Source organism: Piliocolobus tephrosceles, chromosome 6, assembly GCF_002776525.5.
Source record: "Piliocolobus tephrosceles isolate RC106 chromosome 6, ASM277652v3, whole genome shotgun sequence".
In the NCBI taxonomy this organism is placed as follows: domain Eukaryota; kingdom Metazoa; phylum Chordata; class Mammalia; order Primates; family Cercopithecidae; genus Piliocolobus; species Piliocolobus tephrosceles.
The window spans coordinates 109,209,132-109,236,310 of NC_045439.1; the positions used below are offsets into that span (position 1 = coordinate 109,209,132).

General features: G+C 36.1%; 1 protein-coding gene across 7 annotated transcripts in view; it reads right to left on the minus strand.

The window, feature by feature from the left end:
• The window catches only part of TCF12 (transcription factor 12), a 423,136-nt gene that overhangs the window by 189,114 nt on the left and 206,843 nt on the right, over positions 1–27,179 (minus strand). For all 7 annotated transcript variants that reach the window (XM_023228653.2, XM_023228652.2, XM_023228651.2 and 4 more), the window contains one exon: positions 14,791–14,893. In XM_023228653.2, coding sequence (XP_023084421.1) covers positions 14,791–14,893 — 103 coding nt within the window. The remainder of the gene's footprint in view (positions 1–14,790; positions 14,894–27,179) is intronic.

A 27,179-nucleotide genomic window follows, 5' to 3' on the forward strand; every position in this document is an offset into this window, starting at 1 on the left:
TTATTATTATTATTATTATTATTATTATTATTATTATTATTATTATTTTGTAGAGACAAGGTCTCCTTAGGTTACCCAGACTGGTCTTGAACTCTGAGCTCAAGTAATCCTCCTGCCTCTCAAACTGCTGGGATTACAGGTGTGAGTCACCATGCCTGGCCAGTGAACCTATACTGACACATCATTATTACCCAAAGTTTATAGTTTACATTAGGTCTCACTCTTGGTGTTGTATATTCTATTGGTTTGAAAAAGCACAGATTTCTTGTATATTCTTTCAGAGATACTCTAGCCAAACACAAAAGTGCCTACTATTTTTTAATTAAATTTTTTATTTTGGAATAATTTTACATTTATAAAAAAGTGTCAGTACAGAAAATTCACATATACTTTTCATCCAGTTTCCTCTACATCTTACATAACCATGCTACATTTGTCAAAAATAAGAAATTAACATTAGAGCATTACTATTAACTAAACTCAAGACTTTATGAGAATTTCATTGTTTTTTCCACCTATGTAATTTTTCTGTTCAAAGATCCAATCCAAGATGCCACATTGCATTTAGATATGTATCATTTCTAACACAAATTAGAACAAGCTTCTCTGCACTTAGCCTTTTTTACTTAATGTATCTCAGAGATCTTTCTATCAGCACCTAAGGATATGACTCTGATGGCTGTGTAATATGCCATGTATGGATATGGAGTAATTATTTACTTAACCCTTTCTCTAATTTCTGGTTGCTTTGGTCCTAGACAGGAATTGCTGCTGTCTCCCATGTGATGTGCTTTTTATCCCTATTCTGACAGTAATCAACCACTTTTTAAATACCCCTTATAATGAACCTAACAACTCATATTTATGGAACACTTTATGAAGTGGCCACAATGTTCAATCCAATAGTCCTGTAAACTTACACTGATGTCCCCATTTTGCAAGTGAAAAAAATAAGACTCTAAGTGACTTGTTCAAGAGCATAAATAAAGACCAAACCAGGGTTTCTCATTAAAAACTTTTCAAGACCAGCCTGGCCAACTTGGTGAACCCCTGTCTCTACTAAAAATACAAAAATTAGCTGGGTGTGGGATGCACGCCTATAATCCTAGCTATAACACACGCCTACAATTTGGAAGGCTGAGGCAGGAGAATCGCTTGAACCTGGGAGGTGAGGTTGCAGTGAGCAAAGATCACACACGCCACTGCACTCCAGCCTAGGTGACACAGTGAAACTCTGTGTAAAAAACCACCACCACCACCACCACGAAAACAACTTTACATAATTATGCAGTTACAATGAGGCACACACAAAGGTTTAAAGACATGTTCTCTCACCAGGGAGCTGCAATTTAACTGGAAAATCAAGTTTATAGGAACATTAAGAGATAGAGATACAAGGCAGTATCTATTAAGGATATTCATACAAAAGGAAGAACTTGTGTTAGAATTTGAAAGCTAAACAACATATATACGTTAGGAAGATAAAGACCAGCAAGACTGGTCAGGCAGAGTGGCTCCCGCCTGTAATCCCAGCACTTTGGGAGGCCAAGGCAGGTGGATCATTTGAGGTCAGGAGTTCAAAGCCAGCCTGGCCAATATGGTGAAACCCCATCTCTACTAAAAGTACAAAAATTAGCTGGTTATAGTGGTGGGCGCCTGTAATCCTAGCTACTCGGGAGGCTGAGGCAGGAGAACTGCTTGAACCTGGGAGGCGGAGGTTGCAGTGAGCAGAAATCATGCCACTGCACTCCAGCCTGCATGACAAAGTGAGACTCCATCTCACAGAAATACCAAACCAAACCAAACACCAAAGACCAGCAAGATAGGTGAGAAAGGAGGAGGGATAGTGAAGAATGCCTAAATCCTGCTCAAAGGAGAACAAGGAGATCACTCAGACCAAGTAAAAGTTAAACAAAATAAAGATTTATGGCCGGGTGCAGTGGCTCATGCCTGTAATCCCAGCACTTTGGCAAGCCAAGGCCATCAGGTCACCTGAGATCAGGAGTTTGAGACCAGCCTGGCCAATGTGACAAAACCCCATCTCTTCTAAAAGTAGAAAAATTAGCTGGGTGTGGTGGTGTGCACCTGTAGTCCCAGCTACTCAGGAGGCTGAGGTAGCAGAATCACTTGAACCTGGGAGATGGAGGTTGCGGTGAGCCCACATTGTGCCACTGCACTCCAGCCTGGGCAACAGAAAAAGACTCCATCTCAAAAAAAAAAAAAAAAAGATTTGTTCTTGTGGCTCCACACAGGGAATCCTGCCGAAGAACCAATGTACTTAGAATATCGTGACAACTGTCTTATTAAGCCTCCCAAGAAAAGTCTGCCAATAATATTTTTGGATTTTGTGGCTAAACATTTTTTCCCTTCCTCTTATCTTCCAATTATGTTACGAGACAGTTTTATTTAAGTATTTTTTTTCTGTATAAACATAATACATGCTCATTGTGAAAGTATAGCATATTTTCAGATATACGGTGTATCTCCTGACACTAACTTCCAATCAGACCAATGTTAATTTTTTGATATTATTTAGATTTTATTATCTACACATATTGCAGTAATACATTACTCTGCCTTTCCACTATGAAATACTGTATAAAAATCCTATCACAAAATACTATTTTGAAAAGTAAGTGGGTTGTTTTTTTTTTTTGGAGACAGAGTCTTGCTCTGTCACCCAGGCTGGAATGCAGTGGTGCGATTTTGGTTCATTGCAACCTCCGTCTCCCAGGTTCAAAGCAATTCTCCCTACTCAGGCTCCTGAGGAGCTAGGATTACAGGCTCCAACCACCACACCCAGCTAATTTTTTTTGTATTTTTACAATGTTAGCCAAGCTGGTCTCAAACTACTGACCTCAAGTTATCCACCTCTCCCAGCCTGAAAGGTAAGTTTTAAGGAGTGCAATGTTATTCATCATATGACCATATTATAACTTAATTAGTCCCATATTGGGTGATGTTAATTTTTCTTTATAAAATACTGTGTGTGGCAAACATTGTTGCATACACATCTTTATGTGTATTTTCAATTACTTCCTTGGGTTAAATTCCATTGTGGTGGAGCTAAGACACAATGTCTTCTTTTATTGGGTATAAAAATTCATCTTCATAACTGTGTTTGGGACTGTTTTCTTTATACAATTTGCATTTAACTTTTCCAGATGTACATCTGAAAAGTAGCTGGGACCACAGCAGGTGCCACTGCACCTGGCTAATGTTTCAAAAAATGTTTTGTAGAGACAGGGTCCCAGTTAAACCCTTAAGATAGAAGACAGCCTTAAGTTGAAAGTGAACGGCATATAATAACCAGAAAATTCCTCAAACCCTAACCATTAATCACTGTACATGAAATTTTTAAATTCTGTATTTTATAAACTGCATCAAAATCCGTAATTTACATTTATCTTACAAAAATTACTTATACACAGCCTAGAAAATGCTGTATTTTTATTGCACATACCCTTTGGGGAGATTTTCATATGTTGGGCAGTACAGATTTTCACTAGAGCAACAGTATGCTTTTTTTATTACTGGGCTATTCTCACACTATCCTCTCATCATAGATTCCCTCGATAGATTCTTTGCAGCTCTTCTCTGAAGGTTTCTCTCTACATTAGGCTGCTCAATAGAGATGCAACTGCTCAACTGCCACACCTCTATTAAGCAGCCTAATTTTCACCTTTTCCTCTCCCAATGTCGTAGTACACTAAAGCTATAATCTTATATTGCTATCTTGAGAAGTAGGGTTTTTCTAAAAGGTTTCTGATTATAGAACACTAACATAGGATTTCAGAGGGAGAAAATCTGACATTTGCCTAGAAATCTGCCCATATCATATTTGAAAGCAAAACAACAGAAAAACAACTCACCTAAATGGTAACTTATCATTCTGTATAGAGGCAGTAGAGCTCCTCAAACTTTAGTGTAATTCACCACTACAACCACCAACCATCGTGTCTGAATTTGTTTTTTAAATAAAAAAGAAAAAACCTGGTACTTTCTATAAAATTTCACATATATAACTTTTTTTTTTTTTTTTTTTAAAGACAGAGCCTTGCCCTGTTACCCAAGCTGGAGTGCAGTGATGTGATCTTGGCTCACTGCAACCTCCGCCTCCTGGGTTCAAGTGATTCTTCTGTCTCAGCCTCTCTAGTAGCTGGAATTACAGGTGCGCGTCACGACACCCAGCTAATTTTGATATTGTTAGTAGAGACAGGGCTTTGCCATGTTGACCAAACTGGTCTTCAGCTCCTGACCTCAGGTAATCCACTTGCCACAGCCTCCCAAAGTGCTGGTATTACAGGTGTGAGCCACCATGCCCGGCCATATATAACTTACTAACTCTTCAACAAATTGGCAGAGTTAGTACTATTTAAAGTATTTTCATTAAATTATCTAGAGCAAGACTAGCAAATGTAGCGTATGGAACAAATCCAGGCCACCAACTGTTATTTTTATAGCCCCAAATCAATGATATCTAAGTACTTATATAGCTATTTAAACATGTAAGTAGTTATATGCTTATGGCTTAGTTCATAAGCCATGAATTATATGTTCATGGCCTAGTTCATTGATTATAATTGATTTTGGTATCCTGGACCACAGACCTTAGACTATTTTCTATCTGGCTCTTTGTGTACAGTTTGCTAATCTCTAATCTCAGGGACAAGCGTGGGAAAGTATGTAAGAGAAATTAATAAAATTTAAAATTAACTATACATTTACTAATTGATTTAATTTGCTGTGAAGTGGCCTAGTAATGTACTCCCATTTAATTGTGACTCCCTAAAAATTTCATGGAACTTAGAAATGTGATAATCCTTCAGAGGTATACTCAAACTAAAAAACAAATATGTAATACAAGAATGACTGTAGAACCACCAAACCATACCACGTATATGGAAATACCCAAAGAAACATTTTTCAAGATAAAGAAGTATTTAAAAACTCATCCTCATACATATATGTGTGTGTGGGTGCATATGCACGTGTGTATGTATCAGAAAGTCCTGAAATACAGGTAGAATGGCAAGTTCTAGTGTTCACAGAAACCTAAAATCAGTGGCCAGGCATGGTGGCTCATGCTTGTAATCATAGCTCTCTGAGAGGCCAAGTCTGGAGGATCGCTTGAACCTAAGAGTTCAAGACTAGCCTGAGCAGCGCAGCAAGACCGTGTCTCTACAAAGAATAATTTTTTAAAAATTAGCTGGGTGTGGCGGCACACACCTGTTGTTCCAGTTACTTAGGAGGCTGAGTGGGAGGATCACTTGAGCCTGGGAAGTTGGGGCTGCAGTAAGCCATAGATGTGTCACTGCCCTCCAGTCTGGGCAACAGAGCAAGATTCTGTCTCAACAAACAAAAATCAAAAAAACCAAACACCACTACCACCAAAAAAAAAGCCCCTCTAAAATCTAAAATCACAAATAAAAACAACAAATACCAAACTGGAAGTCACAAAAACCATGAATTATGAAAGGCAAAGGCTGAATTTTCCAGGAAAAAAAAAGAAGCTGAGATGTGGAAATAAGGAGGTTACAAAAATGGTGAACTGACACTCAAAATAGGCAACTGTTTTATGGGGCTTCACATAAGACGTGAGGCTTATTCAACTACAGCAATGTAGTAAAAAACCTATACAACTAAAGGATCAGAATGTAATGGAAACCTTCAAACAATAGTAATATTTGTACAATTTAAACCAAAGCAATTCAGTATATGCTTTCAAATTTTTTAAAAAAATTATTTTGATGGCTAATTAAAACTTATATAAATACCATGGCCACTAATCAAGCTACTGTGAATTCTTCACTTTGAAAGAGGCCCTGGAGTTTTCAGGGTATGGGGATTACCAGTAATACCTTCCCCTACTTCTATTCTTTACAACATATTATTTATCCAGTTCAAACATCTATGAGAATTTTAATATGAAAGCATTTATTTTACATAAAACATTCTGAAAGCCTTTATTAAATGATGAAGGCAGCATCTTTACTATAATAAGTGAGTCTGGGCCAGGTATAGTGGCTCATGTCTATAATCCCAGCACTCTGGAAGGCCAAGACAGGAGGATCACTTAAACCTAGGAGTTCAAGACTAACCTGGCCAAGACAGCAAGACCTCATCTCTATTTTTTTTTAAAAAAAAAGAAGAAGTGAATCTGAAATGTTACCACATAGGAGGCATGATCTGTTAATGCTGCTCTAGGACTTTTCTTAAATCAAAACAGTGTACCAAATTCTCAACTGCGTGCTATGGTGTGCTTCTGAAATTCTATGCATACAGCAGAACTGTAAAGCTACAAAAGCTCCTTAAAAGCAATCTTTCTCTTATTCTCTAGTGACCAAGTAGCCACAGCCCCTGTCATCCACCTCACTACAGGCAAAACTCAGAACTCTGGTTAAGAGTTCATGTTCACTTGGCTAGAACTAGACACAAAGAATAGGATGATTCAAAGAAGAACCATTTATCAGATTTATGCAACTGGCCCACTATAAAACAATAAGGTTCCATAAAGATGACTACTGATCATAGACAATGCACACCCAAGTGACAATGAGGAAATGCACTGGATAAACAAATAACAGTAAAGGTGGTCCACTTCATTTAAGTCTCTGGAGTTTGCAAGGACACACAGTTAAGCCAATGTTGTGAGCTCATGAAAAAATCCATTAGACCAGATAACTTAAAAAAAAAGAAAACAAAACTCTGTGAAATATCCTTTACAGAGAGTAAGGCAGTCTCAAGCCAGAGTCAATCGCTTTGATCAATCTTCTGTTGAATATCCCATAATATATAAACAGAACAAATCCACTGTAAGTTGAATACTAGGCAAAAGACTGAAGACTTGGTGAGGTCCATGAAAAAGGTGTTAAGGAGCCATTTAATCAAATATAAAGTCATTAATGGATTAGGATCTGAGTTAGAAACAGTGGGTTAATAACTAAGGAGAAAAAGCAACAAGATTCAAATGTGAAACACAGGACATATATTATTACCATATAAATTTTCTGAGAAAAATATGCCAAAAAAATCAACAACTAATTCTTTGTTTACTCTAAGACCTAGTGAATAATATATAGATCACTTTTTAATATTATTTTTAATATTTGAAAAAGCTTTTAAAAATTCAAATAAAACATTTTTTTCCCTGTATTTTCTGAAATCCTGGTTACTCTTTCAAGTAATTCATTTGAGGATGAATTACCCATAGATAAGAGGGATCTGAGTCCATACAGGAGTACTCTGGAAAGTGTGGAACCTCTTTCAAACTAAGGCATTAGTATTACTTTGGTCTCTCTCAGACTGGGTAGAAAAGAAGCCTTCAGGTCATCTCTGGCTCACAGAAACAGCTTCAGCTTCAAAGAATGGCTATCAAATTCATTCTAACCATAGAAAGAGAAGTGTTTTTTAGGCTGTAGAGGCAGGGCAGGGGCATGGAAAAGGTGATACTGCCAGGAACAGGATGTTATAAATTAAATGCACATGTCCACTGAACAAAAACATTCCAAACCACTAAGGAATAAGGTATCTTACAATATAATATAGCAACCAGGGAGCAATCTGGAAATATTGGAGTGAGGGATCTAGAGAAGGAGAGACCAGAACACTGTATTCTCACCTTTTCCCATTTCTCACATCCCCTGTCCTTGGCCCAATTTGCCTCTCCAGTTCTTATTCTTTCAACAAAACATTTGTAAGGTGAAAGAGGTAGTCCTGATGACCTTGTTTAAACCCCTAGGTCCCCCATGCTCCAAATCAATCTACTCCTAGTCTTCTTAGATAAATGGGTTAATAAACACCACTTTTTGTTTCACCTGGTTTAAGTTAGGTTCTGTCACTTATAACAGAAAGAGTGCTGACTGGAATAAATGCGACCCACAATAAAACTTTTCCTTATCATCTCTGGTTGTGCCTGAATGTAATCTCTTCTGAATGTCTGTAAGAATTTATTCGTATCACTGACATTCTGCCATGTATATTAATTATTGAAATCTTATTTCTCTATCACACTAAAATAATAAAGTCTGTAAAGATAGATTGAATATTATTCACTTTAATATTCTACCATTCTACCACACAGTACTTTCCTCTGTAAAAGGCAGAAAAGGCAGAAAAAGGGCACGGTAAAGGGCAGAAAAAAAATGGATGAATGAATACATGAAAAAGATGGAGGAAGGTATTCAACAACTCAGACTGGTTAATGAGAGTTAAGCAGTAGTCAAAGAAAGAAAAAGCAGAGCTATAATGCAAAAAAAGGTAGCAAATGAAACAAATGGTTGAACACGAGAAGTTAAAAAAAGGGAAAAAAAAAAGCAACGTAGAAGAAAGGGACTGTGTACTAATTAAAATCAAGGGGGTCAAGGCCATATTTCTTTTACTGTTCTGTTTGTTTTTTAGAGATGGAGTCTTGCTCTGTCATCCAGGGTGGAGTGCAGCGGCGCAATCTCGGCTCATTGCAACCTCTGTCTCCCACATTCAAGCAATTCTCCTGCCTCAGCCTCACAAACGGCTGGGATTACAAGCATGCGCCACCATGCCTGGCTAGTTTGTTTGGTTTTTTTTTTTTTTGGATTTTTAGTAGAGATGGGGTTTCATCACGTTGGTCAGGCTGGACTCGAACTCCTGACCTCAGGTGATCCTACAGCGAGCCACTGTTGCCTGGCCAGGGCCATGTTTCAAACTAACGAGTCATTTCATTTTTCTTGGCTTTAGTGCCTTCAATTGTATCTAGGCTCCTTTCATTCAAGTTTCTCTTGGTGCCAACATTTTGTGTGTGTTAGTACAGCCAAAGGTCAGAGAACGTAGATCAATGAATACACAATCATATTCTTTCATGAAACTTGGGGTTAATAAAACAGTAGAAAAAGTAAAAGGCCTCATCCTTATGAAATACTATCAAATCAGATACTATTTCCCTTAAACACTTCATAATCATTTTCAATATCTCATCTAGTGAAGAAATTTCAAGTATATCAAACTTACCCTTTTTTTTTTTTTTTTTTTTTTTAAAAGACAGGGTTGGATTTGTTGCCCAGGCTGGAGTACAGTGAAGTGATCTGGCTCACTGTAACCTCCACCTACTTGGCTCAAGCAATCTTCCCTCCTCAGCCTCCCAGGTAGCTGGGATGACAGACATGTGCCACCATGCCTGGCTAATTTTTTGTAGAGACAGGGTTTTACCATATTGCTCAGGGTGGTCTTAAACTCCTGGGCTCAAGCAATACTCCTGGCTTGGCCTCCCAAAGTGCTGGGAATGTGAGCTACCCCGCTAAGCCAAAATCATTAACTTTTGACGGCAGGGTTGTATTACCCTTTGATAGTCTGAAAATGGTGATTCTACATATTTTGTAACTGTAGGAGATTTCAGAATTTTTCATAGGTTATAGTGCAAGCAGTATCAAGTTTATAAAATAATTTTCTTTGAAATTTGGTTGAGGTACCAGATATATGGAAAAAAAGCGTACTTGGGCTTAAATTCTCAGACAAATCCACTGAAACCTACGTAATCTACAATGAAATGGAAATAAAACATAGAAGTTTTACCAGAGGGGCCCTTTAAGCTCTGAGATACAGAAGGTGGAGTTAAGCAAAGACATTCCAGCAGCAATAGGAAGACACCTGGTTTGCTTATAAGTTACAACATAGTGAGACCCCATCTCTTAAAAATTTTTTTTTAAATTAGTTGGGTGTGGTGGTGCACTACTATAGTTCCAGGTACTCCCGGGAGGCTGAGGTGGGAGGATCACTTGAGCCCGGGAGGTTGAGGATAGTCAGCAGTGATCACGCCACCACACTCCAGCCTGGGCAAAAGAGCAAGGCCCTGTCTCCAAAAAAAGAAAAAAAAAAAAGGTAAACTCTATGGGGTGATGTTAGCTAAGAGCCATTCTATTTCATATAGGGTCTACTAAATGTGGCTGTATCAGACAGGACTTACGGTTGTGGTTACCAGAGAACACTTGTGGTCCTAAGTTGTGAATGTTACCCAGATTCTTCTTGAATGTCTATCTGTCACATGTCTATCAGTAATTCTAAAGCATGTAAAAATGAAACAAAGATTTATTTGGGAGTTAGCACTCCCAGAAGATTAGTTTTAAAGTATATAGGAGGATGTGTGTGGGTTATATGCGAAAACTATACCATTTTATATATATAAGGGACTTGAGCATCAGGGGACCCAATCCCTCACAGATACTAAGAGATGACTGTATAGCAATTCTATTAACATCATGCTATTTTACTTTTCAGAGATCTTTCATGATCTTATTTTTTCCCTTAAAAAACCAGAAACATTTCCCAGTGTCCCATGGAAAACTAGTTTCTCAGAAGCTAATGATGCTTTTTACAGAAGGCCTTCTATGCCTAATGTGATTTTGGGGTGTAAGAAGCTAAACAAAGTTAAACCAGCTGCTTCTTTTTTCAGTCTTTAACATTCCAAAGAACAATCTGAATTTCTAAGAGGGAACAACTGACACAAAATGGTGTCCAAAGTTATTTCACTGTGGAACCGTGACTTTTTTCCATGGTCATCCCTCAAGATCAGTGTCTCCATAATTATGGTTTAAGAAAATGCTGCGCTAGTAAAAAACCTGAGATATGAAGAAAGAACAGGTATCTTAAACACCTAAACAGTGTGGTTTAATGGAAATAGCATTCAACTAAGAGTCAGGAGATATAAGTTCTACATTTAGTTTTGACATTTACTGGCTTTGTGACCTCAGAAAGAAACACTTAATTGTCCTCTGCCTTAGTTTTAATCATTTGCAAAATAGCAATTATAATTCTTGTTGCAGCCTTTTTCAGGGTTGAATAAAAGTTATTAAATTTATGAGATTATGGAATTGTAAAATTCTAGAGCTGTATAAGACCTCTGAAAATTCTCAGCATTACTCTATCAGAAAGGCAATGATTATTTTCAGAATCTAGATTAAAATCCACACCTCTTAACTCTCAGCCCTGCAATTTCCCCCGTACCACCACATATTACATTCACTCTTGAAAAGAAAAATTAACAAACCATCTCTAGAAGCAAAATAGGGTCTCAGAAAGGAACACAATTAAGGGTCTCAGAAAACAAACAATAGCGAAGATAATCTTACACCTTAAGTCTCCCTTTTATCACATACAGACATACATACATCCTAAAATAAGTAAAGCTTATAAACATGGAGGGATAAAAAGATGATAGTAGTTTATCACACAATCACTTGGGGATGGAAAGCAGGCAATTCTGTGAGAATAATTTGTTTCTAAGTTCAACCAGTAAACTGATCCTGCCATCATCAAAAATATGACTAATTATGAATAGGTAAAGGAAAACAATTATTACTGAAATTAACGAGAGAATCAAGGGTGGAGAAATGGACCAGAGCCGGAAGAAGCTTGAGATAGACAAGGCTACTTGGTGATAGTAGACTTGAACTGACCATGGGATTCACTGCTATGGTCAAAGCTTTTCATCTAGTTGTAATATTACAGAGTACAGAACTGCTTGATGCTAATTACCTAGTGATGTGTCAAAAAGATGTACTTATTTCACTTGAAACATAAGAAAAGCCCTCTTTCCCATATTGACATATCCACAGAATTCTGCAATTCATAAAAGAAACATTAACTGATTCAGCATAAAACACTTCAAAATATCTACATGAACATATAAACACACTTTCTGTCGCAAATTGTTCATTATTCAATTGTTATCAACCCTTGTTAGACAAAATTTCTCATTTTTGCAATGTACAAAATCACTAAAGTGCTTGGAAGCTCTATCACAGAAGACAGTGGTGCTTTATAATCCACAATTTCTTCAGGCAAATGTGCTTATGGCTGAACATAATACTCAAAATAACAACATTCCCTAGACGTACAATCCCTCCCCCACTTAATGGTGTTTCTATATGTTGATAGCAACATGAAAATGTTACTGCTTTCCCATTAGTTTTAACTGTTTCTGAACATTCATCATTCACAGCACCACTCTCAACTGTTACCTGTAGAGATGATTGGGTATTGCTCCAAATGCTTCGAATACTACCATACACATCTCAGCAGAACTTTAACAATTTAGGTTTTTCAGCCAGAAACTCCCTTAAATTATCAAACAGCCAGAAAAGTCAGTCTATACATTGTAACTCTACATATTGCTATAAACCCACATGTTTGGGTGTCAGTTCAATTACTTCAGCTCATATCGAGTTGGATTGCCTGTTGCTATATAGAACTGCATTGTGATTTAAGAGGCATTCATTTCCAAAAGCAAGCTATTTTGGATTAAGCTATTGTTGTGCAGATTGTTTACACTGTTGTTAGACTAAGGTACTTCATTTGATCATTTTTACTGAAAATAAAGATAAGTGAAGTATATCAGATATTGCCAATGACCAGTGAATTTCTTTTGAACCTATCTGCTTAATCATTTCAGGGTTCTCTCTCCTTCTTTTGTATATAAGTAAGCATTTTTACATTAGGTAGTTAACACTCACAAATAAAATGTATGGTCTGGGCCAGACACGGTGGCTCATGTCTATAATTGCAACATTTTGGGAGGCTGGGGCAGGAGGATCAATTGAGGCCAGGAGTTCAAAACCAGTCTGGTCAACACAGTGAGGCCTCATCTCTACAAAATAAAAAAACTAAAAAATTAGCTGGTGTTGTGCTAAGGAAGGAGGATGGCTTGAGCTCAGGAGTTCAAGGCTGTAGTGAGCCATCATCATGCGACTGCACTCTAGCTTGGGTGACAAAGTGAGACCCTGTCTTGAAAATAAGAAAAGAAAATGTATGATTTGTATATCTGCATCTGATACAAAGTAGTACCTAAACAATGTAGTTCAGATGAATGCAGAATTTTTCATTTGAATTGTTACGAGATCAATCTACTAACAGATAATTATTTACTTCAAGACTTTTTTTAGATGTTGATTTTATACATAGGGTATGGATGACTATTAAAAGTATTCTAAAAATCATCTGAAAACTAAAGAAACCAACAAGCACATGCTTGTAATTGCTCCAACTGAGAAAATGTTACCTCAAAGTGAATTACAGAAATACTGTTAGTCAACATCTGCTCAGAGCAAGTAACTGACACGTATACCTCTTAGTATTCATTTAATTTCCACACTTGTCCCGTACAAAATTTTAATCGTCACCTTGGCACAAAGCTGTGCTAATGATGAAATTCCATTGGGCCTAAAAGTCATCTCTATGAGTGAAGAATAAAGGTAAGAACATAAATACAAAAAGAGCAATTTCTGATTTTTTACAGTTCAGAGTTATATTCTCAATTAAGAAATCCAAAATTACAAAAATACTGACTTTTACTTGCCCTACTACACTTAATATAAATTAAATCCTACTTGGGGAAAAGTTATACTCCAGAAGGAAATTATTTGGAGTGTTACATTGATTTTACTTTGATGGTAAGCTGAATTGAAAATTTAAAAAATAAATTAGAAAGTTTTCCCTACCCAAATAATTTACTATAAACCTAACTCTGATATTTTATCTGGAATGATAACACATTTAATACCGTGATTTTCTATGTGCATTTATTTACGCTGAAACAAATTGTGATTTTAAACACAAGTTTTATTGCTGATTAGATTTTTTTCACTCTTCTGTCATACTCTAATGGTTCTTCTGGCTTCAAACTGTCAGCCACCTTAGGCAAAATCCACACTAGACAATCAGACTCTGTCTCCTCAACACTACAGAGAATAAAGGAAACAAAGACTGTGCAAAGCAAATCATTTTACAGAAATTGCAGACCACCAGGATTTGGGATTTGGGTAATCCACTTAGATTAGTATGGCTGTGTCTTAAAAGGATGATTCTAAGATCACAATATAGGTCATGTCCTTAAGAAATAAAATAAGTAATGAAATCAATGTCTATTACACAAACTTTCCATATTTATATGATGCCAATAACTGGAAAAACAGTTATAACTGGTAAAACAGATGAAAGTTTTTGTAATATGCTCAGCCTCAGCATAAGCAAGAAAAAAATGTCATAAAACATACAGATTATTTTCAATCAGGTTTTGCAAAAAGGTAAAATATTTACACATTTAAAAAATGGTATTCAAGCTGAAAAAAACACGCTTGGGTTTATAATTTTAGACTGAACAACTTTAAACTTTCATTTGAGACAGAGAAGGAGAAAGGAAAGGAGGGGTGTTTTGCAGAGCATGATTAACCACAAAGGTTTTGCCAAAACATAAAAATCAGGTTTAGATGGTAATTCATACCCTTCTTGAAAGTGCAACTTCACTTCTTCAAACCAAAACTTTTAAAAAGTCCTAGTATGAAGCCAAGTGCTTAAAACAACGCTGCAATATCTAAATGTACTATGTTTTAATCAAATTGTGCCAGGAGAAATACTGTCCAATGCAAGTAAAATCTGCCTAAAATCACTGCTAAGTTACATTTTTAATTACAACATAATACAACTGTTAAGAGAAACAGTAACATCACAAATGCCCCTAAAACAATACTTCTCTGCCCCAGAACACATGTAATGCTTGAGGTCACGAAGACGTTGTCAAAACTGACAATGAAAACACTGCCACTTCCTTTTTTGACACCAAAACAATAATGCTTTAAGATAAGACTCCCAATTTTCTGGACATTTGATCCTCAAGCTGTAATGAACAAGAAAAGCCCTAGATGCCGCTAGAAACTCAAGAACTTTCTTCTAGGTACTTACCTGTCCCTCCTTGACAAAGGGATAAAAAATGTCTCTGACCAAAGAAGCTTTGAGAAGACTACTTGCAGAGAATTACCAACTTACCCATCAGATTTGAGTTCATGAAAGGTGTTGGGGACAAGCCTTCATGGGCTCCTAATCGACTGTCATTCAAGTGATCACTGTAATGAGGGCTGTCTGTAAAACCCTAGGGGGGAAAAAGATCAGAGTATTAAAGAGATTATTTGGCAGTCCCGCTAATTGAGCATAATGACACTCACCTAATTAATATACAGACTTACTTACACATGGTCATCTCTAACCAAGTTTCTTGTTCATTATTTGAAAAGCTAACAGCAGAAGTGCTTCTTTTATTCCTTTTAAGATTTTAATGTCAAAAAACATTTTCTTATTGATCGTAAAGCAAAGTGGGTTTCTATAAATAAACACTAACCATGAGCACCAATGTTTTCAAAGTATCAGCTCTTCTGATGGGATGGGGAGCTATAAGAATTCTGTAAACTATTACTAAAATTACCTCTAAGATTACTTTACATTCAAAGGGAAATACAATGGATAATTTTTTTTAAAAAAATGAATTAAGAAAATATATTTCTCAATTGTAATAAATTAGGGAAATACTTATCTTTATCCTCCTATTCATTCCCTGCCCCTAGACCCTAAAAATAAAGGGTTAGGCAATTACAAGTTTGACTTAAAATACTAAAACTAATCCACAATCAATATGCTAGAAATGAATCCTTTCCTAAATGGCAGATATTCAACAAAAAAGGTCTGTTTATGCTCATTTTAATACTACTGTAGTATAACAATATATACTCCTACAGAAACTGAGCCATGTAAAAAGGAAAACAATTATTAAAAATAGCTGATTTAAATTCTTAAGAAAGAAATTACAAACACCATACAAACAATAAAGCTAATGTTACTTTTCACAGTAGCTGTTATTACATTTCTCCTTATAGTTTAAAACATACTTCTTTTTAAAGCAAAGGGGAAAAAAGATAAAAGTTTACAAATAAAAACAAGTGTTACAAAATTACTATGTAATGAAACCTGTACTGGTTCTCAGACTTTTACACACTCTTAAGTACAGCATCACTTCCAAAATCATACTGTTTCTAAAGAAGGCTTTGAACTCTATTAATTAAAACTGCAGGTCATATATATCTCTGCCAATTTAAAACCGACATTGTGAAGATCAAACAAATGTATAAGAAGCCCAAGTAAGAGACAAAACTAACCTGGCTCACAGAAACCTGAAACCATCCAGAATCCCCTGGGACTAAAAAAAACCATGAATCACTGAACATTTATCATTACCCAGAATGCAGGCTACCATTTAAGAGGACATTAGTGCAACTGGAACAGGCCTCACTACCTTTGCAGGCATGCTGTCAGTTCAATGAAAGGGCTAGGAATAGAGGGCTAAATAACTGTCAAATCATTACAGTTGCTTATAGATGCATGTCACAACTCCTTCTGCTGTTCTGTTTTAAAACTAATCTTCTGGGAGTGCTAACTCCCAAATAAATCTTTGTTTCATTTTTACATACTTTAGAATTACTGATAGACATGTGATAGACAGACATTCAAGAAGAATCTGGGTGACATTCACAACTTATGACCACAAATGTTCTCTGGTAACCACAACCGTAAGTCCTGTCTGATACAGCCACATTTAGTAGACCCTATATATGAAATAGGATGGCTCTTAGATAACGTCACCCCACAGAGTTTACCTTTTTTTTTTCTTTTTTTGGAGACAGGGCCTTGCTCTTTTGCCCAGGCTGGAGTGTGGTGGCGTGATCACTGCTGACTATCCTCAACCTCCTGGGCTCAAGTGATCCTCCCACCTCAGCCTCCCAGGAGTAGCTGGAACTATAGTAGTGCACCACCACAACCAACTAATTAAAAAAAAAAATTTTAAGAGATGGGGTCTCACTATGTTGCCCAGGCTGGTCTCAAACTCTTGGGCTCGAGAGATCCTCCAGCCTTGGCCTCTTAAAGCGCTGGAATCACAGGCCTGAGCCACCACGCCTGGCCCATAGAATTGCTTTTACTACTTAAAATGAATACTAAGTGACAAATCACTATCTCACATACATCTGGATGTTCTCTCTGCCACCCTTCCCACTGTCATTCTTAGGCACACAAAGGAAGGCATCAAAACCTATAAACATACTCAATTAAATATTGTTTGTCATCCTAAAACAATACTACTCTACAAAAATGCCAATTAAAATGTGCTTCCGGAACAGCTACATTGTTCACACTATATTTGAATGCTAAAGGACAATGAAAGGGTAATTTTGTATTCTCCCAGTTCTCCTCATTCTTGAACAACAACTTTTTACAAAAGTAAAAACACTACAGTTTTTTTTTAAATTATTTCCTAAAGCACCACTATACAAATATATGTAAGTCTGAAATATATTTATGGTGTTGCTAAATGACTACACATAATTTATTAACTTTGTAAATTACATGTAGTGTCTTTTACCCTGCTAGCTAACCTAACCTTTTTGCTCTTCCCACTGCTAATGACCGGGATTGTCATAGTGCACCAGAAAATAGGAGTCTATAAACTTTTTTCCTCAAACACAAGCAAGAGTTGGACATGAATCCTCAATATCTACTTATTGGGATTATACGCATATACTATTAATCCACATATCAAGTATCAGTAAGGCATAATTTCTCTCATTTAAGGATAAAAATTAAATATTTTCCCCAACACCTTAGAGGTTCAATTTAGCAAATGCAACTTTGTTTAAAAGTCACTGTCCAAGAGACAAGAAAGGAATAATATTTCTTCATCTACAGGTGTGCAAACTGATGCTGGGAGAAGGAACAATAGACTTGCAAAATGTTTGTCACAGTTTTACATTACCTACAACTGTCCACCAAAACTTCACTTCAAGGACTGGGGGTAGCTTACTGTTTGGGATTATTCCTGTCATTCCTTTCACACAGTAGTAGTAATACCCACCCAGAGTATAACTTTTGGTGAAACAAGGTGAATAGTTATGAAATAATTCACAATATTTAAATAAGATTATCACAAGTCATATGTTTAAAATCGGTTCTAGAAATGTACAACTATTAGCATGCCAATATATCATCTAGTTGACTGATACCTACAGCAGTGTTTTGCAGACTTCAATGTTCTTATCAAACAAGTAGCGATCTTGCTAAAATGCAGATTAACATGCATAAGGTCTTGGGGGTGGGACTTGAGATTCTGAATTTCTAACAAATAGGTGATGCTGATGCTGCTGGCCTACGAACTACACTTCTAGTAGCAAGAACTTAGACAACTTGGAATAAAGATCTCTTTGATAAACACAGAATAAAAAGGTCTAGAAAGGTGACAGCCAGGCACTCCCCACTGAAACCATATTAAAACAACAGAAGTTTCCAGATAAGTATAAATTAGGGAGAAACCCCACAGTTTAAAGAGAGGAAAAAAAAAAACTACAGCAATTAGAATAGCAAAATGTTTTTCTTTATGTATGTATTCATCCATGTAGTTTTAAAAGTAGAAGGTAGCTTAGCTGTCAAATAGAGTCCCAATGAAAGAAATAGGTTAGTTGACTAGGAGTTTAAACTTCTCAAATACCACATAGAGTTAGCCAATAAGCATGGCTGCTCATAGAGCAAAAGGGAAAAATGTCATAAACCAGAGCACTCACAGGGCTGACAGAATAGAAGACAACAAAGCAAAATAATGTAGTAACTTCCAACAGGCTGGAGAACACAGGTTGAAGGTAAATGGCCTAAGGGAGTGGTTGCAGTGACAAGAAAAGAACAAAATCCAAGCAAGCAAGGTTAAGTTGGAGCTGGAGTGGATCAACCAATGGGACTGGTAAATGAATGCTATTTCATTTTTAAAATATAAAGGAAGTAAATCAGTGAGATCATTAAATATACAACTATTATGCTGCATATTCTAAATTGATAGAAAGTTACTATGCTAACAAAAGGGGTCAAACATGGCTCCCAGGACTCCTAATTAAGATCTTGAATTCTGTTAATAGCCACTAAGATAAACGAGATTTTTTAAATACATGAGATGATATACATTATGAAGGACAGAGCAATACTATCAGAATTATCTATTACACCAGCCTTTTAGCCACAATATGCTATTGAACACAAAAATATTTCCAAATACACCCTAAACAATCACTGTTCCCATCTTATAAAAATGGAAAGCACTCGTTATTAATAATTAATAAAATCAGTTGATGCACAGGAAGATTACAAAAACCATTAATTTCTATACTTAAAATCTAAAATTTAGTTGGTAAATCTTAAATAATTCCATCTATGAATGCATAATACTTCACAAAAGCTTTGATATTATAAAATGTGGTCTATAAAGATTTCATACTTTTCTCTATGTTCATTTCCTGATACAGGAACTTAGAAATGTTAATCCCTGCTATAGTATGACAACAGACCTGAAGTGATCAAAGTAGCTTCCATATTTAAACTAAACAGCACATAATCCAAAAAAAATTTTTTTTTGGACACGGTCTTGCTGTTGCTTAGGCTGGAATGCAGTGGCATGATCACAGCTCAAGGTAGCCTCAATCTCCTGGGCTCAAGCAATCCTCCCACTTCAGCCTCCTAAGTAACTGGGACTACAGGCACACACCACTACAGGCACACACCACTACAGGCACACACCACCATGTCCAGCCAATATTTTTATTTCTTGTAGAGATGGGGTCTCCTCTGTTGCCAAGGCTGGTCTTGAATTCCTGGGCTCAATAGAACCTCCCATTTTGGCCTCCCAAAATGTGGGCAATCAAATCTTTCATTGTATCCAAGGTGGGGGAGGGGAGGGAGGGGGGGAGAGAGAGAGAGAGAACACATCTAGTATTATTTATATAATAGTACTCTTATCTGGTTTCTCACCTCAAAAATACAAGAATTTTTTCTTTTGGTTAATTTTTTAAATGGCTCATTTAAATAATTTATCTCATCCAATTTATAGAGTATCATCACCAGAGGATCTTTCCCAGTTCAGAATACACTTACAGTTTTACAAACCTATGTTGTTATTTCTTTGTATGAAAATCAGTTTTAAAAAAAGAAACCACTGTTTTAAAAATTCTACTAAAAAAAAATCTTCAATTCTTTTCAATGGCTTTTTTTTGGTAAGGGAGTTTTATGCTCTTTGAATAAAGATTACTTTCTCAGGAAAGCTTTCCCTGACCCTAACAAGACCAAATTAGGTGAGCTTATTCTGTGCTCCCACAGCAGTGAGCATTCCATCATTGCATGGCTCCTACTTATTAAAACTGTCTATTTAATTATCCATTTAAATTAAATCATAATTATCTATTATAATTGCACAGCATAGTGTAGTGGATAAATGTGAAATTTTTGGAGCCAGACTGGAAGGTAATTCCATCTTTGGTACATACAAGCTGTGTGGCATGGGGCATATTAAATTTTCTTAGCTCAGTTTCCTTATCTGTAAAAATGTAGATGATGGCAATAATAATACCTTCGCTTCACAGGTTGTTACAAAAGGACTAAATGAGTTAATATATGTGGCACTTGGAAAAGTTCCTGGCACATAATAAGCACATAATAAATGCTGGCCATTATCATCATCATCATCATCATCATCATCATCATCATCATCATCATCATCATCATTATCCGAGTTAGAGACTATGTCTTACAAATTCTGAGAGTACAGGGACCCTATGTTTTCTTCTTTTTCCCCCAACAATGACATCCTCAGAATGATGCCTGCCACACACATAGCAGATGCTGAATAAATGACAATGACAAAGGGATGGGAGGAGGCTTTAGCTGCTAAATCTTTAAAATGCTGCTGAGTTTTCGATATTATAAATGTCCAATCAGTTTCTCCATAGACCTCACAGTAACTATCAGAAAGAAAGGTGGTAAGAAACCAGCTTATCTAACCGGATTGAACAAGTACCCACAGGTTTCTGATATTCAAAGAGCTATAAGATTTCCCATGAATTACTGAAATCTTATAGCCTCTAAGTGGACAAAAGCCAGCAGAATCAGCCAAAACCCATAAGCCAACAGAAAGCTCTGGATGAGGCCTGGATATAAATGAGTTTTTATGCTTCAAAGTGAAATACTAATAAAATGGAAAGTTAAAAAAGTAAGAATAAACGCAGTTTCAAAGAGAGAAAAGTGCTCTTATTGTACTTCTTTACTTACCCCTATGATAAATTGCCAACATTAATGTCTAGATAAATAATGTTATACTTTGTAAAACAAATCCTTGAATGTGACTGTCTCTCTCAGTTAAACACAACTATGAAAAACTCAAGTGAGTTGACTTAATCACAACAGTCTGTTATCTGAGACTGGGAATTATGTCTGTAGTTATCACTCACTAGACTCTCACAATGGAGAAGCACACTAATGGGCATGCAGTAGGTGACTAATAAAATCTGTTAATGTAATGAATGAATGAAAAATAAACACTACCCCAGTTAATGAATCAGGTCTACATCTGAAAAAGCTACTTAATAGTATTTTAAGATTCTGATATCCTTTAACAGGTCAATACTAATATATAATAAAATTTCTTAACAGGGAGATGGATTCTGTCACCCAGGTCCATAAATTTCTACAGGGCAAGAACTTTTTATTCCTCTTCATAATCCCAAAAGAGACTAGCACAGAATTTTGTGTGTAATGAAGTGCTTAAATTTTTGTTGAGAGGATGAATAATCTCTTCAGGTAACATTTTATGCATGAATGCTAAGTAGTTTTATAGAATTACTCTAATCCAAGGAAGAGTGAGCCTTGAATTGGCCTAGGTAGGAGGAAGAGGAGAATCAAAAACTTTTAGAAATAGAAAGAATATTCAGAAAATATGATGGATACATGAGATGCTGCTTAGCACAAGGGCCAGTATTTTTACAAAATTACCTGTCCTTAAAAACTGTACTATATAGTGTGACATATCTAAACATTTTTTGGAAACAGTTTATTCTAATGTACTGACTTTACACCTGTAAAAGGTTTACTGAAATATTACATTCACATTAACATACAATTGTATAATATACATTTATAATATACAATATACAATTTTCTCCCTTTGCCTTCTATACATTCTTTATTTCCAAGAAGTATTCTTCTGTGAAATAGTAGATAATATTTTTTAAAAGCTAGTCTTTCGCAGATAGTTTGAGAAGCACTAATGTACATCCTCAGTACTAAAAATGTGGTCCTTAAAACTGACTTATCGGCAAATTCTGGGAGTTTGTTGAAATGCAGAAGCTCTGGCAGAATCCTAGGCCTAGTGAATCCAGAATCTGCATCTTAACAAGATTTACAGAAGATTTATAAACAAAATGAAGTTTGGCAAGAACTGGTTTATATTATCCTGTAAGTCACAGGGCCTGGTACGCTGTAAAACAGTATTAGCCCTATTATTTCTTTTTCTAGTACCACTAGCACTACATCAAATCCTAAAGAGCTCACATTGTAAAACCACAATTCCACTGTCGTGTTCATAAATCTGCCTATCACATACTATATACAACCAGTAAAATTAAGAGTTAAAATATTACTGTTCCCCTCCCAAGAAAATCTTACCTTTTACATAATTTAAAGCTTTTATCTTCTACTACTATAAATCAACAGTATTATCACTGAGCATGTAACTGCTCAGTAAATATTTTTATTATTTCCTGATATTTGTAAAATCAGTTAAAATAAACCAAACATAAGGTACAATATAATTTTATTAAAACCCATGCTTAAGAAGCAACAACTAATTGCAAGAAGAGAGAACATCAGCCAATGAGCAAAACCATGTTCTTACATTCAGAGGATAATATATTTTAAAGTAACTTCAAAATACCAGTCCCATATGTTAAATGTTTATTTTATAACAACAGGCTGGAAAAATAGTAGCAAAAAAGAATATATAATAATGCTTAACTTCTATAAAAATTTATAGAGCTGGTGTGGTCGCTCACACCTGTAATCCCAATACTTTGGGAAGCCAAGGTGGGAGGATCACTTCAGCCCAGGTGTTCGAGACCAGCCTGGGCAACACAGCGAGACTCTGGTGCTACAAAATACATGAAAATTAGCCAGATACGGTAGAATACGCCTATAGTCCCAGCTACTTGGAAAGCTGTGGTAGAAGAATCCCTTGAGCCCAGGAGTTGGGGGCTGCAGTGAGCCAATATCACGTAACTGCATTCCAGCCTGGGCAAAAGAGCCAGAGCTCTTCTCAAAAAAATTTTTAAAATTAAAAACAAATAAATAAAGTTTACAGAAAGACTAGAAAATTAATTATAAAAAGTATTAATATTTTTTCATTTAATTTGCCTATATTTTCCAAAAATTCCTAAAACAATCATTTATTTTTCTAAAAGATACATTATTTCTCAGTTTTTCCTTTAACATGATTAAAATAACATATACCTATTGTAGAAAATAGAGAATGTACAGAAATAGCATCAACTAAGCAGGAAAAAAATCTCTCATTTTATCTCCACTGAAATGCAAACGTCAACAAAATATGACACATTTTCTTTCAATTTTTAAATGTTTCTAAACTAGTCCAGACATATTAAAATGTACATAATAAAAAGCCATGTGCCCACAACTCAACAAATAGAACATTACCAGTATAGTTTAAACTCCTATGTAATTATACTTCCCATTAGAAGCAAACACTATCCTAAATTTTTTATCATTTTCACACATTACTTAATATTTTCATTACATATATTACCTAAACGATATATAGCATCATTTTGTATGTTTCTACATAGTATCTTTTTTTCTTTATTCAGTTAACATTCAATATATAAGACTGATGTATGCTGACAATGTGTAGCACTGGCATATACATGTCACTCCTATATAATATTCTACTTATAGAACATACCACAATTTATCCAGTTCCCTATTGACATTCAGCTTGCCTCCAATTTCTCCCTATTACAAATAAGGTTATTATAAACATTTTAGGAATATGCCTCCTTGTACAAATTTATATGAAAGTTTCTCTTGGGATCAATTATCTAAATGTGAAATTACTGGTTTGCAGGGTATGCTCGTGTTCAAATTTACCAGATACTGCCAAACTGTTCTCTATAATAGAAATATATTATCGTTTGGGGGAAAGTGTCATATCTCTCGCCGCATCATGAAAGCCCCAAACTTATGAAAGGTGGCTTTCAAAATCCCCTTATAAGTTGTACGTAATTTGTGACATACTTCCCAAACGATAAAAAGCAAAGCAATCATGATTACATTTCCTGATCAGTTCACTTAACCCTTAGTGTAGCTACAGTCTTATCTGAAATAGTTTCACCTGGCTCCAAAGGCAGTCCTTTTCCATAAAATGTGTTCAAGACACATTTGTTAAATGAGTTAATCTTTGCTAGCCGCCTCAGTTCATCTTAAGTTTCTATAAATAAAGTTGCATACATTACTCCAGGCACCAATAGATTAAAATCTGCAAGAAATATCATATATTTTTAGTTTGTCACTGGTATCCTATCTTGATAGCCAGTGTTGTGTGGACTGTTAAGAGTCATGGCAACAAGGTTGGCTGCTCCTGATTTTTAGATTCTGACCCATGGCCGTAATAATACATAGTTCATGATTAAAATAGTACTGCATATTTTGGTAGGAACCATTAAGACAGTACTTTTGAAATCTGTTACTAGTCAGGGAAGTTGACCATGAGCCATTTATTTATTTATACTGCCTCTTCCTATCCCATGACTAAAGCCAATCATCTTTAAGGGTAAGTTCCAATTCAAAGTAAAATAGGGAAACAATGTTTCTTTAATAAATGGCTCACATATGCACTAAATCCCTGGCCTAGATTCATTTCCTTGAAGGTGAAAGTAGATAAGCCACAGCTGATAGATCAGTGGTTCCTTCCAGGAATATATTACCAAACCTTCACTCATCCTCCCTAATTTGAGGTTTTGTGTAACAGTATTAACCATAATAGCATGGGCCAGGTGCAGCGGCTTTTGCCTACAATCTCAGCACTTTGGGGGCTGAGGCTGGTGGATCACTTGAGGTCAGGAATTCGAGACCAGCCTGGCCAACATGGTAAAACCTTGTCTCTACTAAAAATACAGAAAACAAACAAACAAAACATTAGCTGGATGTAGCGGCATGTGCCTATAGTCCTAGGTACTTGGGAGCCTCAGGTAGGAGGATCACTTGAACCCAGGAGGTGGAGACTGCAGTGAGCTGAGATCGCGCCACTGCACACCAGTGTGGGTGACAGAGTGAGGCTACATCTAAAAAATAATAACTATTATAATAAAAATAATAATAGCATAAGCATACATTTGGCGATACCATTTGCCAGAACTTAGGCTAAAGGCTTTATTCATTTAATCTTTACAACACTATGAACTAGTCACTATTATTCCCATTCCACCGATGAGGCAAGAGGCACAGAAAATTTACACAGTTCACCCAAAGTCTAACAGTAAACAGCAGGATGGGGATTTGAATCCAGGCTGTCTGTCCAGAGCCCACCATGCAATGTTGCCTTTCTAGTAATAACTGCTCCTCCCTACAACTATTGTGAATTGAACGGCTCAATGATAGGCTGAAGCCATACAAAATGAATAAATCTGATCAAACAGTAATTCATAAGTGATAAAGGAATGAAAGTAGGAAAATGCAACAACAAAACAAACAAAAACAAAAAGAAATTTTAACTACCCAGTTTGGCAAATGGTGCTCACAATAGTGGAGACAGTCATAAGAGCTTTAGTGAACTGTTTGGACTGGGGGACTCTGATGAAGCCACAAACAAAATGGGAAATGGAAAAACCTCTGCTGCTAAGTGGACATCTACTGCAGACATTTTTATCTATCGCAGAACTTTTCTCTTGCCCAAGGTGGGAATAGGTACGGTAGTCTTCTGGGATGCTAAGATAACTACCATGGAAAATGCAAACAGAGGCATCAAAAAACCTAGAGGCAAATTTCTGTAGTGTCAGAGCCAGTAGTCGAGTACCCTTATGTTAGATAAAGTTTATGATAATGATTTGGCAATTATAGTTAAGAATTAATAATTAAATGGGAAAGGCTATGTAACTCCGTTCTAATAAAAGGCATCCGAATGGCCTAGCTGTAACGCACTGACAACTGCAGAAAAGGAAATTATTCACATAGATATCAAACTCTTTAGGGTCAGGGCCCTAAATCCAACATCAATTGAATGCTCAACAAGAGAATCAGCATGATAGGGGGCACTAGTCTTCCTTAGGGACTCTGTGATTTGTTGCAGCACTGAAGCTTCCCAGAAATAGCAACTGAATGCAAAAAGGCTTGTTAAGAGACAGACCTATTATCCCCTTCCCCAATTCCTAGACCTCTGAAATCAACAGTGATTATCTGGCTAAAGGACGCAGGTGTCATGTGAATATTCCAAAAAATAACCGGCAATGAAAGAAGTCTTCATGTCTATTTAACACCAAAAGCAGACAGTACCCCTGCTTTCAGATGTACAGTATACAGTTTCTCTTGCAAAGTGTTCAGCAGTTGAAATGCTGGAACTCCCTTTGAAAAACAGAAAGGTTTCACTATCAAGTTATGATAGGTAGGTGTAACTGTGGGTATATTACATATACAAAATCTAACTTTTAGAGATAATCTTTAAATGATAAATTAGCTTCTTAAAACTAAAATATAATCCTGTCAGTAGAGACTTGTATTTTCAATGAGCAGCTTAGTGAAGTAACTCAACAGGTTTTTCTTGGATGTGGAATAATTCCTCATTTTTAACTTTTGTAATTTTTCAATTTGAAAGAGCATCTAAATTATTTTTCAAGAAAGTTGCTGTTTTAATTTGAGAAAGCATTTTTAAAATGATCTTTAAGTCTCCTTAAATATCCCAAAATCACAGCTTCAGAATCTGTGAGTCTTCCTATTAGTATGTTAATACTTTATAGATTTATTTAAAGAAAATATCTCTTCAGGTTAGCCCTTATAGATACAAAGAATAAAGGAATTAAATTCTAAATATACTGCCCTCCCATTTCCATAGCACTTTTGTAACTAAAGAACATTTAACTTATTTCTGCATGGTTGTCAGTCTCCTTTCACTGAAAAAATCAGTAAATAAAGGCATTTCCTTCTCTAACCACGTTGGAGAACAGGGCTGAGGAACAACCGCCAGGGACTACTCATTTCCCAGTTTGAGAAACATCTACTAGAATTGAATAAAATCACACAGTGGAGGGATTTTGTGGTTATTTGTGTGTCTAGATATACTGACTCGTATCTTACGTCAATTGATCTACTCAAACTATGTGAATTTATAAAAAATGAAAGCAGAAAAAGAACGACTGTTCCACTCCATCCCTACTCTACCAAAAAGCATTGATTTGTATCTTGGAGAAGCATGAGATGTGGAAGTGTCAGCAATTCACATGGATTTTTTAACGCTTCTCAGTGGA